The 17118-nt window shown below is 45.5% G+C and overlaps 1 protein-coding gene across 7 annotated transcripts in view; it reads right to left on the reverse strand.

The window, feature by feature from the left end:
* The window catches only part of LOC144822453 (uncharacterized), a 1018233-nt gene that overhangs the window by 125297 nt on the left and 875818 nt on the right, over nucleotides 1-17118 (reverse strand). For 5 of the 7 annotated variants that reach the window (XM_078680011.1, XM_078680005.1, XM_078680008.1 and 2 more), the window contains 2 exons: nucleotides 14261-14383; nucleotides 13767-13904 (listed from right to left, as the gene is read on the reverse strand). The exons of 1 other annotated variant lie outside the window; for it this stretch is intronic. In XM_078680011.1, the coding sequence (XP_078536137.1) occupies nucleotides 13893-13904; nucleotides 14261-14383 (135 nt within the window). In that variant the 3' untranslated portion in view covers nucleotides 13767-13892. Of the gene's footprint in view, nucleotides 1-13766; nucleotides 13905-14260; nucleotides 14384-17118 lie in introns of those variants that run through there. One more of the 7 variants, XM_078680007.1, reaches the window with a different exon arrangement.

Genomic DNA, 17118 nt, shown 5'->3' on the forward strand with positions numbered 1-17118 from the left:
CGCAGTAAGCGGACATGCAAAGACAAAGGAATCGAACGCCTTGCAATGAAACAAGAAGCAGCATCGTCCGGGGCGCCGCCGCCATTTTGCGCCGTCCTTCCTCGGTGATACAGATCGAATAAAGCTAAAGATGACGGGTCCGGGGGAAAACACTAACGAACTGGGGCACTCAAATCAGTCCAGAATAAACAAAAGTCTCGTAAAAGCACAATGGGCGGCCCAGCGACCGCCAGCAACCGCCATCCTCGGGGCCAAGTACAGTATAGTCAAGCTACGGCGAGCCAACCAGGAGTATTCAAAGGAAACATGTCCATACTGCAGCATCCATGAAGTCCCATCCAGTACTGGCCATCGCCCCATCCGGGGGGATAGCAACAGGCGTCTCGCAGCAGTAGCGAGCAAAACAAGTGATGGCTCATTGGTAAACATCGGGCATAACCAATTTTCTTTTTAATGCAGTGAGGTTTGTCTCCAACTGTTTCCGCATGCCGGCCTGCTTGCTGTGGCAGTGTCCTTTAGTAACCACTTTAAAGGCGTCCCATTCTATCAATGATGACGAGGCAGTGTCTGCATTATCCTCAAAATAGTGTGCTGCGGCTGTCTCCAATGACTCCCGGAATGCAGCATCTAATAGTGTGCCTGGTTGTAGGCGCCATCTCGGAACCAGTGGTATGTTACAGATCCATTCTAGTTGTAACATATGTGGATTATGATCTGAGTGAGTTCTCCCAAGATATTGTGGGTCAGCGACAGCTGTTAAAAGGTCATCAGATACCATTATTCGGTCATGGTGGACATGAAATCCATATCCCTGGAGTATAATGAATATACCCTGTCATGTAGGTTTCTATGCCTCCAGGCATCTATTAAGTGCCCGTTGCTTAGCGCCTTCATGGCAGCATGTGTGGCCGCCCGGGAAGAGGAGGAAAGGAACAATCTGAAGAGACATCAAAAACACTATTGTAATCCCCCCTACTATCATCGGGACCCCATGCCAGTTAGACAGTTTGCTCGACAGTGCCTCTAGAAATGTAGCCTGAACCGTGTTTTGTGCGTATATGGACACAATGACTACGGGTTGGCCATCTAGTTTTCACCTTACAATAACATAACAACCGTCTGTGTCAATGAGTGAATCTTCTATGCGAAATGGGGTGCCTGGTCTAACCTAAATTAGAGCTCCCCTAGCATATGCGGAGTAGCCTGTGGCGTGTAACTGTCCTCTCCCTCTTCTCTGCAATTGTTTCACTTCAGACCCCGGCAAGTGTATCTCTTGTAGAAGAGCAATCTGTACGTGGTGCCTTTTAAGATATGAGTAAATAAGGAATCTATGGGACGGGCTGTGAATGCCTCTCAAATTCCATGTGCATATTGTAAACGAGGCCACGGTATCCTAACGTGAACCAGCGTGCAAGCCCTAGGTGGCATAATTACTGTATTAATCAGCATGGTACATGTCTGGGGTGAGAGCTGCTGGTGAGTGGCTATATATCTACTACTCAGTGTGTTTCGACCCGGAGCGTAACTAATGGCAAAAATACTTAAAACTAAAACCAATAATACCAAAAGGGCGAAATTGCAACATGCAGTAGTCCAAACAGAAAATGAAAACGACATTCTATCAATGACAAGGGGGCTTTCCGTGCAAGCGGGGTGTGTTTGAGATACTGTGGGTGCTTTACCGCGATGGCGCCCCGTCCCCCAAAGAAGAAAGCATAAGTCAGGGCCTTAGAGCAATAAACATAGGCCGGTGCCATCAGGGAAGTCATATAACACATGGCATGAGTCCAATCTTTCTCAAGCTCCACACCTTCACATTCATTGACTATATTCTATAATAGCATACATGTACATTACAGGAGATCAGCATTGTGGTACATCAATAATAGGGTCTTAGTATACTTGCGTAGGCAGCAATATGTTATGGACGGTGCTTATCTAGAGTACTGCGCCATGGACAAAGCAGTGTTGTCTGCATTCTGGGGAGTGGCCACTGGCAGTTCATCCAAGTGAGTTCAGAACTTCGTCTGATAGTTTTCCCTCACTTTCTTGTCCTTGTAGGCTGCATACAGATGTTTCCCCTTGCATCCCTCCTATTTCCGCTGCCTCCTGGAGGGCGTTGCGTTGATCCTGTAACAGCTGCTCTGGGTTAGGTCCAAGGTTTTGGGATGTTTTAATCGTTTTGCGCCTCTTCCCCCTCCTACGGCGTCCAAGAGGGCCTTCAGTGCTCATGTCATTTGCTCTCGTCATCAAAGTAGCATCTCCTGCAGAACCTCGAATGTCCAGCCAGTCCCCTATCGCCTCCGGAGTATCGAAAAAGTGAGTCTTAACACATGCCACCACCCTCAGATGGGCTGGAAACAACGGGGAATATGTAAGGTCTTGATGCCGGAGTCTCCTCTTCACTGCCATGTAAGAGTATCTCTGTTCTTTACCAGCATCGTGAAGTCTGGGAAAAACATGATTTTGTGATTGTCTACATGGACGTCCTGTAATTCCCAGGTTTCCTGGAGAATGGAGTCTCTATCCCTGTGGTACAGCAATCGCATCAGGAGCGGTCTAGGATTGACCCCCGGGGGCGGAGGCCTAGCCCGTACTCTGTGTGCTCGTTCAGTGACAAAGTGGGGGGATAGTGTCCCCTCTGGGAGCAGATCACGAAGTCAGGATTCAGCATAGGCTACTACGTCTCTGCCTTCCGTGCCCTCTAACAGGCCTACCAAACGCACATTATTGTGCCTTTATCTCCCTTCGGCATCGACGGTTCTGCTTTCCAGGAACTCCACCCAGGCCGTAAGGTCTTTAACGTGCTTCTTCGCCGCCGTTATCTGTGGAGAGATCTCTCTTATGGTGACCTCCATTGCGGATGTTCTATCTGTAAGTTGGCGGTGGTCAGCATGAAGTAGATTCAAATCAATGGCCACCTTGTCTATCTTGCTTTCAAATGAATTAGGAGTCTGGTTCATAGTTTCACCTAACTTTTCCACCGCCGCCAACACAGCATCCAATTTGCTGGATGTCGGGTCAGATGATTCCTCCCCGGGCATTTTGTCTGACTGGGCGCGGGTCAGCAGGGGGGGCTGGGTCAGCAGACCCCCGGCACGGTCCGCGGCCTGCCTCCGTGTGACATAGAGCCATAGTGGGGTATTTTGCAGCAGGCTTCTCAAACTAGTGGTGTAAAGTGAGCCAAGGGAGACCACTGCCTGGCCCCGCTAGATCAAAAGAAGGGGTGGGAGCCAGCTGGTGCACTATAGTATATAAAGGAATCCACTCTGGTAGTGTTGGTGAACCCTACAATGGTGGGGAGCACACAGTGTTGTTTTAAATACCCCTCACAAACCAACAGGCCCCTTGGTGTCATGCTTCATCATCGTGGTCTTCGCACCCCTCTACGGGATGCGGCGTGCTGCGACTCACGACTACGTAGGAGCACTGAAGGTGGACTATGTGTTGATGTGTGTGAAGAGAATAAAGTGTGAGTGGTGAGGAAGTGAAAAGTTAAAAGATACCTGGCTCGTAGGAGAAAAAATAAAAAACTGTTTATTAAGCCCTCGGCTGGTATCGTTAAAAGGGTGCAGGTGAGGTTGTCTGTTACTGGTTAGGGTACGTCAACCTCAAAAGTGTGTCGACATGTCTCGGAGTTGGGAAACTCCTTCTTCAGGACGAGGATATGCACAGTTATCCTCACCTTACTCACATGAAAATGTAGATGTCAAAGTGTGCTCTACAAAAGTTAAAAGGTGAAATGTACCTAATCGTGTTATATTGAATGAAGTCTGTTGCGCCCAATTGGCGTTATTTGTACAGTACCTGTGAATGAACAAAAAACATCATGAAACATAACATCACATATGGACATTGATGTTCAAAATGGCTATGATAATGCATAGGAGGGTAACGAAGAACCCAAAATGAGGTCCAGGAACCCTGTAAAAGAAAAAAGGACATGGACATACGTATAGACACAGACACACATTGATTCAAGATCTAGTCGCCATTGGATTCTCTGGGATAAAAAGATGGGATGACAAACACAAATTTATACAGTGCTTACTTATGAAAAAAGGCTAACTGGCCTCATGAGCCAAAGCGTTGTTATTGGGGGTTCTTTTCTTTCTGCTCAATTTAGCAACCTGTAGAGTGTCAAGAGAGCTAGGTATTAGGATCTAAATAGTTGATTCTCAAGAGAAACATAGGTGCCTCTATACTCCAAGGATCAAACTCACGGTTACTGCAAAGCCCGGTAGGCTGTCTTCCCCTCAAACGCGGCTCCAACGGTATGTCGAGTCGTTCTGACCTAGTCCCTTATATAGTGCCAGTAATTGTTATAATTAATGCCAAATTGAAAACGGAATATGCCCAAAGAAGGACCTCGTCCTTCGGAATCAAATCCGGTCCTGCGTGTATGTGCAGGGTGTGTCAGATCGTACTGCGCATGCGCGAAAAGGTGGCGTCCGAGCCTCGCGGTAATGCACACTGAGCATGTGCGTTCTTAAATGCTAGCTACACGCGCATGCGCGGTAGGGATCGCCGAGGTTGAAATGGGATCCCGATTTTATTCGAGGAAATTGGGGTAGTTTTGGCAAGGCAATCATTACAATATTATAAACTGTGACCTCTGTGACACATTCAATATACAGAAGTTTGGGTTCTGAAAGTTGTATAAGAAAAGTGGGGATTGTATGCCCACTGGTGTAATTCTGAACAAGGCCATCCTTACAATACTGAGACAAAGAGGACAGGTCTCTGTGACATGACATCAACAAATTCTCAAAAAAGTCTCAAAAAAGTCTCAAAAAAGGGGGCTGGTCTGATTCATAAATAAAAACTCAGGTTATTCAGCGGTTGAAGGTCAGTATCTGAGACCCAGGTAGTCTGAGGGTTCGGACAGAAATGGAGTATGTTACTAAGCGCAGAGATGGTTGAAGAAAGTTTATCATCGCAGTTGGCTCCATGGGATGGAGTCATTCAATCCGGTGGTGTCCGTGCCCAGACGGAACACCCACCTTTGTTCCTTTTCAAAAAGACCAACATCAGATGGCAGTTGTTCAATCACAGTCCAGTGTAGTTCATTTACACAATGTTGTGCCTCCAAAAAATGTGCTGCCATCTTAGTAGTCGATTTGTTGCATCTTACGTTGCTTTTATGCTCGTTTATTCTGGTTTTCACAGCTCGTGTGGTCATGCCCACGTACTCCTTGTCACATGGGCAAGTGATGAGATAGACCACATTCCTGCTGTTGCAGTTAGTGAACGCTCGTTGTTCCCACTTGGTACCTTTCTGAAAAGTGAGGGTCAAACTTTTCTTGGTCAGATGGCAACTATTGCAATTCCCACATGGGTGGTGTCCATGTAGCCCTTGTAACCTAGTTTGTTGAGTCACAGTGGTTAGAGGTCTAGTATGTTCAAGGATGTCTTTTAAATTTTTTCCTCTCCTGTGGGCAAATAGAGGTTTCTCTAAGTCCAGAGTGCCACTTGTCAGAATGCGCCAGTGTTTATTCACCAACTTTGAGACCTGGTTGGAGACTGAACTGTATGTAGTAACACAGACTGTTCTATTAGCTGTGTTTTCTCTCGGAGTTCTATCTTCCAGCAAAGCTTCCCGGTTGTTATTACGAGCCCTTTCATTGCCCTGTTAATGACTCTGTCAGGATATTGTCTCTGTTTGAGTTTCTCACTCAGGTCTCGGGCTTGGGATTTGTACTTTGCCACGTCGCTACAGTTGCGGCGTAGACGCAGGAACTGCCCGTATGGTAAATCTTCTCTTAAGTGACGTGGATGGAAACTGTCGAACCTAAGGAGGCAGTTCCTCGCCGTGGGTTTGAAATGAGTCTCTGTTTTAAGGAACCATTCCTCATGGTAAATGTTCAGAGCTAAAAATACCATTGATTCATTAGACATTTGGTGGGTACATTTCAGAAAGGCGTTTTGTATGTTAAGCCAAGTCATAAAATCCGTGATGGATTGGCAATCCCCTTCCCAGAAGACCAGGACGTCATCAATGTAACGCCACCAGGTGCGGATTTTGCCCCTGAAAGGATTGTTGGGATGTAGGACCTTGGTAGCTTCCAGATGGTGTACGTACAGCCCCGCCAGGCTCGGCGCGAAAGTACTACCCATACTGGTTCCGTGACGTTGCAGATACATGGTGCCCTCATACTCAAAAAAGTTCTTGGTAAGCGCTATGGAAATGCACTCCATTACAACTCCTCGTGGGGTTTGATAATTCCATGGGTTGGAATGGAGCACCTCCTCAATGATTAGGAGTGTTTCATCATGTGGAAGGCTGGTGTAGAGGCTTTCCACGTCAAGGCTCAGCAACATCTGAGAGTCTGGGTCAAACGGTTGGTTTTGTAGTAGCTGAAGGACCGCTTTGGTGTCCCTCAAATATGTGTCCGTTGCCTGTACCAGAGGAAGGCATCGGCGAATTTTGATAATGGTTCTAGTATGGAAGAAACGCCGGACACAATTGGACGGCCAGGCGGATTTTGTAGACTCTTATGGACCTTTGGTATTGTATAGAAGTAAGGTCTACGAGGGTTTCTTTGTATCAGAAATTCTGACTCCTTCTTAGTGAGCCAGTTGTGGGCCAGGGCTTCCTCAATCATTGCCCCTATTTGTATACGCAAAGATTCTGTGGGGTCCTCTAAGAGGATCTGGTAGTTTCTCCTAACAGAAAGGAGTCTCCTACACTCTTGGTCGTATGCAGTCGTAGTCTGAATGACTACTGCCCCCCCTTTGTCTGCAGGTTTTATAGTGAGTTGTTTATTCTGCGAGAGTTCTCTTACTGCCTCGTTCTCCTGTTTGCTCATATTTTGAAATACGCTCTGGTTGAGATTTATTTTGCTGAGTTCAAGCATAATGGCCTTCTCAAAAGCCAGAACTTCAACGGGAAGTTGATTGTCCAATGGCGTGAACGATGATTTAGGCCTTAAACCCGTATCTGAAGGATTCTGGGTAGGCTCTTGGTTCTTAAAAAAGGCTTTCAACTTGATAGTTCTGACAAAGTCTTGGATCTCTTTGTGTAAGCGGAACGTGTCCGGTTTGTTTGTAGGGACATACACTAAGCCTTTGTTGAGTACCTCGTTCTGTAGGTCTGTTAAGGGCCAGGGAGATATGTTAATGACTAGGTTCCCCTCTTGCTTTTTGAAGCTTGATTTGCTGTCATGCTCCTGGTGTGGACCCTGGGGTCTGCTTTGTCCACCGGTTGCCAGGTGACATTGTTCCCCTTCCTGTTCCTGCCTCTGCGGGGACCTGGGCCCCACGATAAAAAAGGCTGCTGGTTTTGCGGTGTGGCAGTACGGTCCTCCCCCCATTGTGGGTACATCGGTCCCATAGGTGGTGCGCCATATTGATATTGAGGGAATTGGTACAGGCCTTGGTAGGGGTTGAATTGTGGCGGCCCTTGGAAGCCTCTCCAGCCTCTTTGGCGTGGGAATTGGGTTCTCTGCTGGCGGTAACCACCCCTTTGTTGTTTTCTATGTTGGAAACCACCCGAGTTAGTGCTGGTAGAGCTACCATCTGAGCTCACACTGTCAGCATCACTCATGTTTCCATTTGCCACATAGTCAGCTTTAGTGTAAGGGTACGCCCTCTCGGCCGTAAAGCGGTCTTTGTCTTTCTTTAGTTTATTGAACTTGCTTTGCTTTAAAGTGGCCTCAAAGTCGGTCATTTGTTGATTAAGTTCTTCTAACCCTTTCTTCAGGGCTGCTGGTGAAATGAACGCTTTGAGTTGAACCTCAAGTCTTTGAATCTCAACCTTCAATTCTTGGGACTTTCTTGTGGCTGTTTGTACTATCAGTACCAGCCAATCTCTGGTACAGTGCCAGGATATCAGAGACCAGGCTTTTTTAAACACAAGATCGTCTTGAAAAATGAAGGGTTCGTTTTTAACTATGAGGCCCTGAGGGGCCATCTTGTTCCTTAGATATTCCCTCATTAGTAGACCATGCAAGGCAGCCCTAATCTAGACTTTCCTTAGGTTTGTAAGTTCGTCCCAATCTGCCACTGCTGGGCCTGGGTCATTGTTGCTTAATCCTTCGAAAGGATTCACTTCCGCAAGAATCCTGTCAATGTCGTCCTCACTGAAGGTAAGGTCGTGTTCATCCTCCATTATGATGTTAGTCTAGGGAAAAGTGGTTAATTAGGCGTTGGATGTAGTGTGTGGCGAATGTCTATAGGTGTCCAAGTTACTTGGGAGGGGCTCCCACAGCTGCGCGCTGTCTAGAACAAGAAATAAACAAGTGGGGGGGGGAGGAGAAAGGGGATTCTGTCTCCCCTAGCACTTTATCTAAACAAAAAGGAATCCACTCTGGTAGTGTTGGTGAACCCTACAATGGTGGGGAGCACACAGTGTTGTTTTAAATACCCCTCACACACCAACAGGCCCCTTGGTGTCATGCTTCATCATCGGGGTCTTCGCACCCCTCTACGGGATGCGGCGTGCTGCGACTCACGACTACGTAGGAGCACTGAAGGTGGACTATGTGTTGATGTGTGTGAAGAGAATAAAGTGTGAGTGGTGAGGAAGTGAAAAGTTAAAAGATAGCTGGCTCGTAGGAGAAAAAATAAAAAACTGTTTATTAAGCCCTCGGCTGGTATCGTTAAAAGGGTGCAGGTGAGGTTGTCTGTTACTGGTTAGGGTACGTCAACCTCAAAAGTGCGTCGACATGTTTCGGAGTTGGGAAACTCCTTCTTCAGGACCAGGATATGCACAGTTATCCTCACCTTACTCACATGAAAATGTAGATGTCAAAGTGTGCTCTACAAAAGTTAAAAGGTGAAATGTACCTAATAGTGGTATATTGAATGAAGTCTGTTGCGCCCAATTGGCGTTATTTGTACAGTACCTGTGAATGAACAAAAAACATCATGAAACATAACATCACATATGGACATTGATGTTCAAAAAGGCTATCATAATGCATAGATGGGTAACGAAGAACCCAAAATGAGGTCCCGGAACCCTGAAAAAAAAAAAGAACATGGACATACGTATAGACACAGACACACATTGATTCAAGATCTAGTCGCCATTGGATTCCCTGGGATGAAAAGATGGGATGACAAACACAAATTTATACAGTGCTTACTTATGAAAAAAGGCTAACTGGTCTCATGAACCAAAGCGTTGTTATTGGGGGTTCTTTTCTTCCTGCTCAATTTAGCAACCTGTAGAGTGTCAAGAGAGCTAGGTATTAGGATCTAAATAGTTGATTCTCAAGAGAAACATAGGTGCCTGTATACTCCAAGGATCAAACTCACAGTTACTGCAAAGCCCGGTAGGCTGTCTTCCCCTCAAACGCGGCTCCAACGGTATGTCGAGTCGTTCTGACCTAGTCCCTTATATAGTGCCAGTAATTGTTATAATTAATGCCAAATTGAAAACGGAATATGCCCAAAGAAGGACCTCGTCCTTCGGAATCAAATACGGTCCTGCGTGTATGTGCAGGGCGTGTCAGATCTTACTGCGCATGCGCGAAAAGGTGGCGTCCGAGCCTCGCGGTAATGCACACTGAGCATGTGCGTTCTTAAATGCTAGCTACTCGCGCATGCGCGGTAGGGATCGCCGAGGTTGAAATGGGATCCCGATTTTATTCGAGGAAATTGGGGTAGTTTTGGCAAGGCAATCCTTACAATATTATAAACTGTGACCTCTGTGACACATTCAATATACAGAAGTTTGGGTTCTGAAAGTTGTATAAGAAAAGTGGGGATTGTTGGCCACTGGTGTAAATCTGAACAAGGCCATCCTTACAATACTGAGACAAAGAGGACAGGTCTCTGTGACATGACATCAACAAATTCTCAAAAAAGTCTCAAAAAAGTCTCAAAAAAGGGGGCTGGTCTGAATCATAAATAAAAACTCAGGTTATTCAGCGGTTGAAGGTCAGTATCTGAGACCCAGGTAGTCTGAGGGTTCGGACAGAAATGGAGTATGTTACTAAGCGCAGAGATGGTTGAAGAAAGTTTATCATCGCAGTTGGCTCCATGGGATGGAGTCATTCAATCCGGTGGTGTCCGTGCCCAGACGGAATACCCACCTTTGTTCCTTCTCAAAAAGACCAACATCAGATGGCAGTTGTTCAATCACAGTCCAGTGTAGTTCATTTACACAATGTTGTGCCTCCAAAAAATGTGCTGCCATCTTAGTAGTCGATTTTTTGCATCTTACATTGCTTTTATGCTTGTTCATTCTGGTTTTTACAGCTCGTGTGGTCATGCCCACGTACTCCTTGTCGCATGGGCACGTGATGAGATAGACCACATTCCTGCTGTTGCAGTTAGTGAAGGCTCGTTGTTCCCACTTGGTACCATTCTGAAAAGTGAGGGTCAAACTTTTCTTGGTCAGATGGCAACTATTGCAATTCCCACATGGGTGGTGTCCATGTAGCCCTTGTAACCTAGTTTGTTGAGTCACAGTGGTTAGAGGTCTAGTATGTACAAGGATGTCTTTTACATTTTTTCCTCTCCTGTGGGCAAATAGAGGTTTCTCTAAGTCCAGAGTGCCACTTGTCAGAATGCGCCAGTGTTTATTCACCAACTTTGAGACCTGGTTGGAGATTGAACTGTATGTAGTAACACAGACTGTTCTATTAGCTGTGTTTTCTCTCGGAGTTCTATCTTCCAGCAAAGCTTCCCGGATGTTATTACGAGCCCTTTTCATTGCGCTGTTAATGACTCTGTCAGGATATCGTCTCTGTTTGAGTTTCTCACTCAGGTCTCGGGCTTGGGATTTGTACTTTGCCACGTGGCTACAGTTGCGGCGTAGACGTAGGAACTGCCCGTATGGTAAATTTTCTCTTAAGTGACGTGGATGGAAACTGTCGAACCTAAGGAGGCAGTTCCTCGCCGTGGGTTTGAAATGAGTCTCTGTTTTAAGGAACCCGTCCTCATGGTAAATGTTCAGATCTAAAAATACCATTGATTCATTAGACATTTGGTGGGTAAATTTCAGAAAGGCGTTTTGTATGTTAAGCCAAGACATAAAATCCGTGATGGATTGGCAATCCCCTTCCCAGATGACCAGGACGTCATCAATGTAACGCCGCCAGGTGCGGATTTTGCCCCTGAAAGGATTGTTGGGATGTAGGACCTTGGTAGCTTCCACATGGTGTACGTACAGCCCCGCCAGGCTCGGCGCGAAAGTACTACCCATACTGGTTCCGTGACGTTGCAGATACATGGTGCCCTCATACTCAAAGAAGTTCTTGGTAAGCGCTATGGAAATGCACTCCATTACTACTCCTCGTGGGGTTTGATAATTCCATGGGTTGGAATGGAGCACCTCCTCAATGATTAGGAGTGTTTTATCATGTGGAAGGCTGGTGTAGAGGCTTTCCACGTCAAGTCTCAGCAACATCTGAGAGTCTGGGTCAAACGGTTGGTTTTGTAGTAGCTGAAGGACCGCTTTGGTGTCCCTCAAATATGTGTCCGTTGCCTGTACCAGAGGCCTCAAGAAGTCATCGGCGAATTTTGATAATGGTTCTAGTATGGATGAAACACCGGACACAATTGGACGGCCAGGCGGATTTTGTAGACTCTTATGGACCTTTGGTATTGTATAGAAGTAAGGTCTACGTGGGTTTCTTTGTATCAGAAATTCTGACTCCTTCTTAGTGAGCTAGTTGTGGGCCAGGGCTTCCTCAATCATTGCCCCTATTTGTATACGCAAAGATTCTGTGGGGTCCTCTAAGAGGATCTGGTAGTTTCTCCTATCAGAAAGGAGTCTCCTACACTCTTGGTCGTATGCAGTCGTAGTCTGAATGACTACTGCCCCCCCTTTGTCTGCGGGTTTTATAGTGAGTTGTTTATTCTGCGAGAGTTCCCTTACTGCCTCGTTTTTCTGTTTGCTCATATTTTGAAATACGCTCTGGTTGAGATTTATTTTGCTGAGTTGAAGCATAATGGCCTTCTCAAAAGCCAGGACTTCAACGGGAAGTTGATTGTCCAATGGTGTGAAAGATGATTTAGGCCTTAAACCCGTGTCCGAAGGATCCTGGGTAGGCTCTTGGTTCTTAAAAAACGCTTTCACTTGATAGTTCTGACAAAGTCTTGGATCTCTTTGTGTAAGCGGAACGTGTCCGGTTTGTTTGTAGGGACACACCCTAAGCCTTTGTTGAGTACCTCGTTCTGTAGGTCTGTTAAGGGCCAGGGAGATATGTTAATGACTAGGTTCCCCTCTTGCTTGTTGAAGCTTGATTCGCTGTCATGCTCCTGGTGTGGACCCTGGGGTCTGCTTCGTCCACCGGTAGCCAGGTGACATTGTTCCCCTTCCTGTTCCTGCCTCTGCGGGGACCTGGGCCCCACGATAAAAAAGGCTGTTGGTTTTGCGGTGTGGCAGTAGGGTCCTCCCCCCATTGTGGGTACATGGGTCCCATAGGTGGTGGGCAATATTGATATTGAGGGAATTGGTACAGGCCTTGGTAGGGGTTGAATTGTGGCGGCGCTTGGAAGCCTCTCCAGCCTCTTTGGCGTGGGAATTGGGTTCTCTGCTGGCGGTAACCACCCCTTTGTTGTTTTCTATGTTGGAAACCACCCGAGTTAGTGCTGGTAGAGCTACCATCTGAGCTCACACTGTCAGCATCACTCATGTTTCCACTTGCCACATAGTCAGCTTTGGTGTAAGGGTACGCCCTCTCGGCCGTAAAGCGGTCTTTGTCTTTCTTTAGTTTATTGAACTTGCTTTGCTTTAAAGTGGCCTCAAAGTCGGTCATTTGTTGATTAAGTTCTTCTAACCCTTTCTTCAGGGCTGCTGGTGAAATGAACGCTTTGAGTTGAACCTCAAGTCTTTGAATCTCAACCTTCAATTCTTGGGACTTTCTTGTGGCTGTTTGTACTATCAGTACCAGCCAATCTCTGGTACAGTGCCAGGATATCAGAGACCAGGCTTTTTTAAACACAAGATCGTCTTGAAAAATGAAGGGTTCGTTTTTAACTATGAGGCCCTGAGGGGCCATCTTGTTCCTTAGATATTCCCTCATTAGTAGACCATGCAAGGCAGCCCTAATCTGGACTTTCCTTAGGTTTGTAAGTTCGTCCCAATCTGCCACTGCTGGGCCTGGGTCATTGTTGCTTAATCCCTCGAAAGGATTCACTTCCGCAAGAATCCTGTCAATGTCGTCCTCACTGAAGGTAAGGCCGTGTTCATCCTCCATTATGATGTTAGTCTAGGAAAAAGTGGTTAATTAGGCGCTGGATGTAGTGTGTGGCGAATGTCTATAGGTGTCCAAGTTACTTGGGAGGGGCTCCCACAGCTGCGCGCTGTCTAGAACAAGAAATAAACAAGAGGGGGAGGGAGAGGAGGAAGTGGATTCTGTCTCCCCTAGCACTTTATCTAAACAAAAAGGAATCCACTCTGGTAGTGTTGGTGAACCCTACAATGGTGGGCCCCACCTATGGGACCGATGTACCCACAATGGGGGGAGGACCCTACTTGTAAAAAGCTCAAAGTCCCAAATAAGTGGACAATCAAAGATATATCCACTTGAAATGAAGAATCATTAGTGGTATTGTTACCAAAACATAGCATGCCCCCAAAGGGCGGGAGAGGTAAAGGTTCAAATTGGGTATCTAAATATTTATGTCTGAGGATTATGTACCATCAAAATTGTATTAACATAACAGCAACCACATTGAGCATCAGTGACGGGACCACTACTATAGTCCGACAATTAGTACACATAAATTTCATCAATTGGAAAGACAGACGAATTCACAAAAAGTGTTTGGTAAAAAATTTTGGGGGGAAAATACAATTTATTCATACAGTCGTTACATAATTCATAATACAAATTACAATTTAAAACATTAATAAACAAATAAAACAATTTATCGAGGATAAAAAGAATCAAAGAGTCGACGCGGCGTTTCGGTTTTCTTTTTGAACACCTTCTTCAGGACTGATTCTAGACAGTTAAAAAAACAGAATTACCATCCACTTTAGTATTTGCACATAAAAAGTTTGTCTGTCATTCTATCACCATGACATCTTTTCTAGGTGTACCCTATTACAATTGTGTTCATATCTGGTCACTTCACATATTTTACAAAAGTTTTTGTTATTCTCACTGTATATATAAAAGACACAATTTGTACAGTATATCCATCATCGCTCTATGAGATCTCACATTTTTATTATTCTTCTTATTGTAAAACACCTTAACCCTGTTTTACTTGTTTACCTCTCTCTGAACCATATGGCCCATGCTCCCAAGCCGTTACCACTTTATTGTTATCATAGTATCTTGTGCAGCACGCTTACCTTACTCCAGATGGAGATAATTATCTCTACTGGATGGTGCTGGTTCGATTTCTTTTTTATGGGTTTTTCAATGATTTCCCCATTCCGAAAATACTTTGCTGAATGTGCAAATTCTTGTTGTTTCTAAATGGAAAGACAACACATCTGATCTAGATCGTATGTAGATATTTGTTTTAGGTTTTCTCATGCCAGTATTGCACTACTTCATTTGTAGGCTAAGAGTTTTATAATAACAAACTAACTTTGCGAATATGGGGTTATCTCAGTGTTCCTCAATCTATTGGGGTTCACCACCGAACTTCTATAGATATAGACCAATCTCACCCTGTTTTAGGCATACATTACAACAATGATTCTTTAATTGCCTCACACCTTGCTTTTTATCAAAACAAATTAAAGATGAACAATACCTGTTGTTTTGATGTATGTGTGTCGTTTGCTGCCAGGGGGAGCCACCGTTTTTTTATATATATATATATAACCAACGTCAATGGAAAGATTCCTAGGGAATTATATTATTAAACCATCGTTAGTATGCCCCTGTATATTTCGATGTCAACTCATATCTGATACCGCTTAGGTCCTGATTGGTTACTCACCATATGTTTGAGCACCAAAATTTAGCACCAAAATTTTGCCTCGTAACTACTTTCAATTCGGTTCGATTTGCTTGAGTTGGCCCCTTGGTTTGCAGTTTCCTAAAACGGGAAAGCCCAAGTACTTTTTAGCCTATGTTTTAATCGAAAGCATTTTTCCCATGATTTTTAATGATTATATTTCATACACATTTCATACAATTCCCACGCCAAAGAGGCTGGAGAGGCTTCCAAGGGCCGCCACAATTCAACCCCTACCAAGGCCTGTACCAATTCCCTCAATATCAATATGGCCCACCACCTATGGGACCGATGTACCCACAAAGTGGGGAGGACCCTACTGCCACACCGCAAAACCAGCAGCCTTTTTTATCGTGGGGCCCAGGTCCCCGCAGAGGCAGGAACAGGAAGGGGAACAATGTCACCTGGCAACCGGTGGACGAAGCAGACCCCAGGGTCCACACCAGGAGCATGACAGCGAATCAAGCTTCAACAAGCAAGAGGGGAACCTAGTCATTAACATATCTCCCTGGCCCTTAACAGACCTACAGAACGAGGTACTCAACAAAGGCTTAGGGTATGTCCCTACAAACAAACCTGACACGTTCCGCTTACACAAAGAGATCCAAGACTTTGTCAGAACTATCAAGTTGAAAGCCTTTTTTAAGAACCAAGAGCCTACCCAGGATCCTTCGGACACGGGTTTAAGGCCTAAATCATCTTTCACGCCATTGGACAATCAACTTCCCGTTGAAGTCCTGGCTTTTGAGAAGTCCATTATGCTTGAACTCAGCAAAATAAATCTCAACCAGAGCGTATTACAAAATATGAGCAAACAGGAAAACGAGGCAGTAAGGGAACTCTCGCAGAATAAACAACTCACTATAAAACCCGCAGACAAAGGGGGGGCAGTAGTCATTCAGACTACGACTGCATATGACCAAGAGTGTAGGAGACTCCTTTCTGATAGGAGAAACTACCAGATCCTCTTAGAGGACCCCACAGAATCTTTGCGTATACAAATAGGGGCAATGATTGAGGAAGCCCTGGCCCACAACTGGCTCACTAAGAAGGAGTCAGAATTTCTGATACAAAGAAACCCTCGTAGACCTTACTTCTATACAATACCAAAGGTCCATAAGAGTCTACAAAATCCGCCTGGCCGTCCAATTGTGTCCGGCGTTTCATCCATACTAAAACCATTATCATAATTCGCCGATGCCTTCTTGAGGCCTCTGGTACAGGCTACGGACACATATTTGAGGGACACCAAAGCGGTCCTTCAGCTACTACAAAACCAACCGTTTGACCCAGACTCTCAGATGTTGCTGAGCCTCGACGTGGAAAGCCTCTACACCAGCCTTCCACATGTTGAAACACTCCTAATCATTGAGGAGGTGCTCCATTCCAACCCATGGAATTATCAAACCCCACGAGGAGTAGTAATGGAGTGCATTTCCATAGCGCTTACCAAGAACTTCTTTGAGTATGAGGGCACCATGTATCTGCAACGTCACGGAACCAGTATGGGTAGTACTTTCGCGCCGAGCCTGGCGGGGCTGTACGTACACCATGTGGAAGCTACCAAGGTCCTACATCCCATCAATCCTTTCAGGGGCCAAATCCACACCTGGCGGCGTTACATTGATGACGTCCTGGTCATCTGGGAAGGGGATTGTCAATCCATCATGGATTTTATGACTTGGCTTAACATACAAAACGCCTTTCTGAAATGTACCCACCAAATGTCTAATGAATCAATGGTATTTTTAGATCTGAACATTTACCATGAGGAAGGGTTCCTTAAAACAGAGACTCATTTCAAACCCACGGCGAGGAACTGCCTCCTTAGGTTCGACAGTTTCCATCCACGTCACTTAAGAGAAAATTTACCATACGGGCAGTTCCTACGTCTATGCCGCAACTGTAGCGACGTGGCAAAGTACAAATCCCAAGCCCGAGACCTGAGTGAGAAACTCAAACAGAGACGATATCCTGACAGAGTCATTAACAGCGCAATGAAAAGGGCTCGTAATAACAACCGGGAAGCTTTGCTGGAAGATAGAACTCCGAGAGAAAACACAGCTAATAGAACAGTCTGTGTTACTACATACAGTTCAATCTCCAACCAGGTCTCAAAGTTGGTGAATAAACACTGGCGCATTCTGACAGGTGGCACTCTGGACTTAGAGAAACCTCTATTTGCCCACAGGAGAGGAAAAAATTTAAAAGACATCCTTGTACATACTAGACCTCTAACCA

The sequence above is a fragment of the Lissotriton helveticus genome, chromosome 3_1, assembly GCF_964261635.1.
Source record: "Lissotriton helveticus chromosome 3_1, aLisHel1.1, whole genome shotgun sequence".
Taxonomy (NCBI): domain Eukaryota; kingdom Metazoa; phylum Chordata; class Amphibia; order Caudata; family Salamandridae; genus Lissotriton; species Lissotriton helveticus.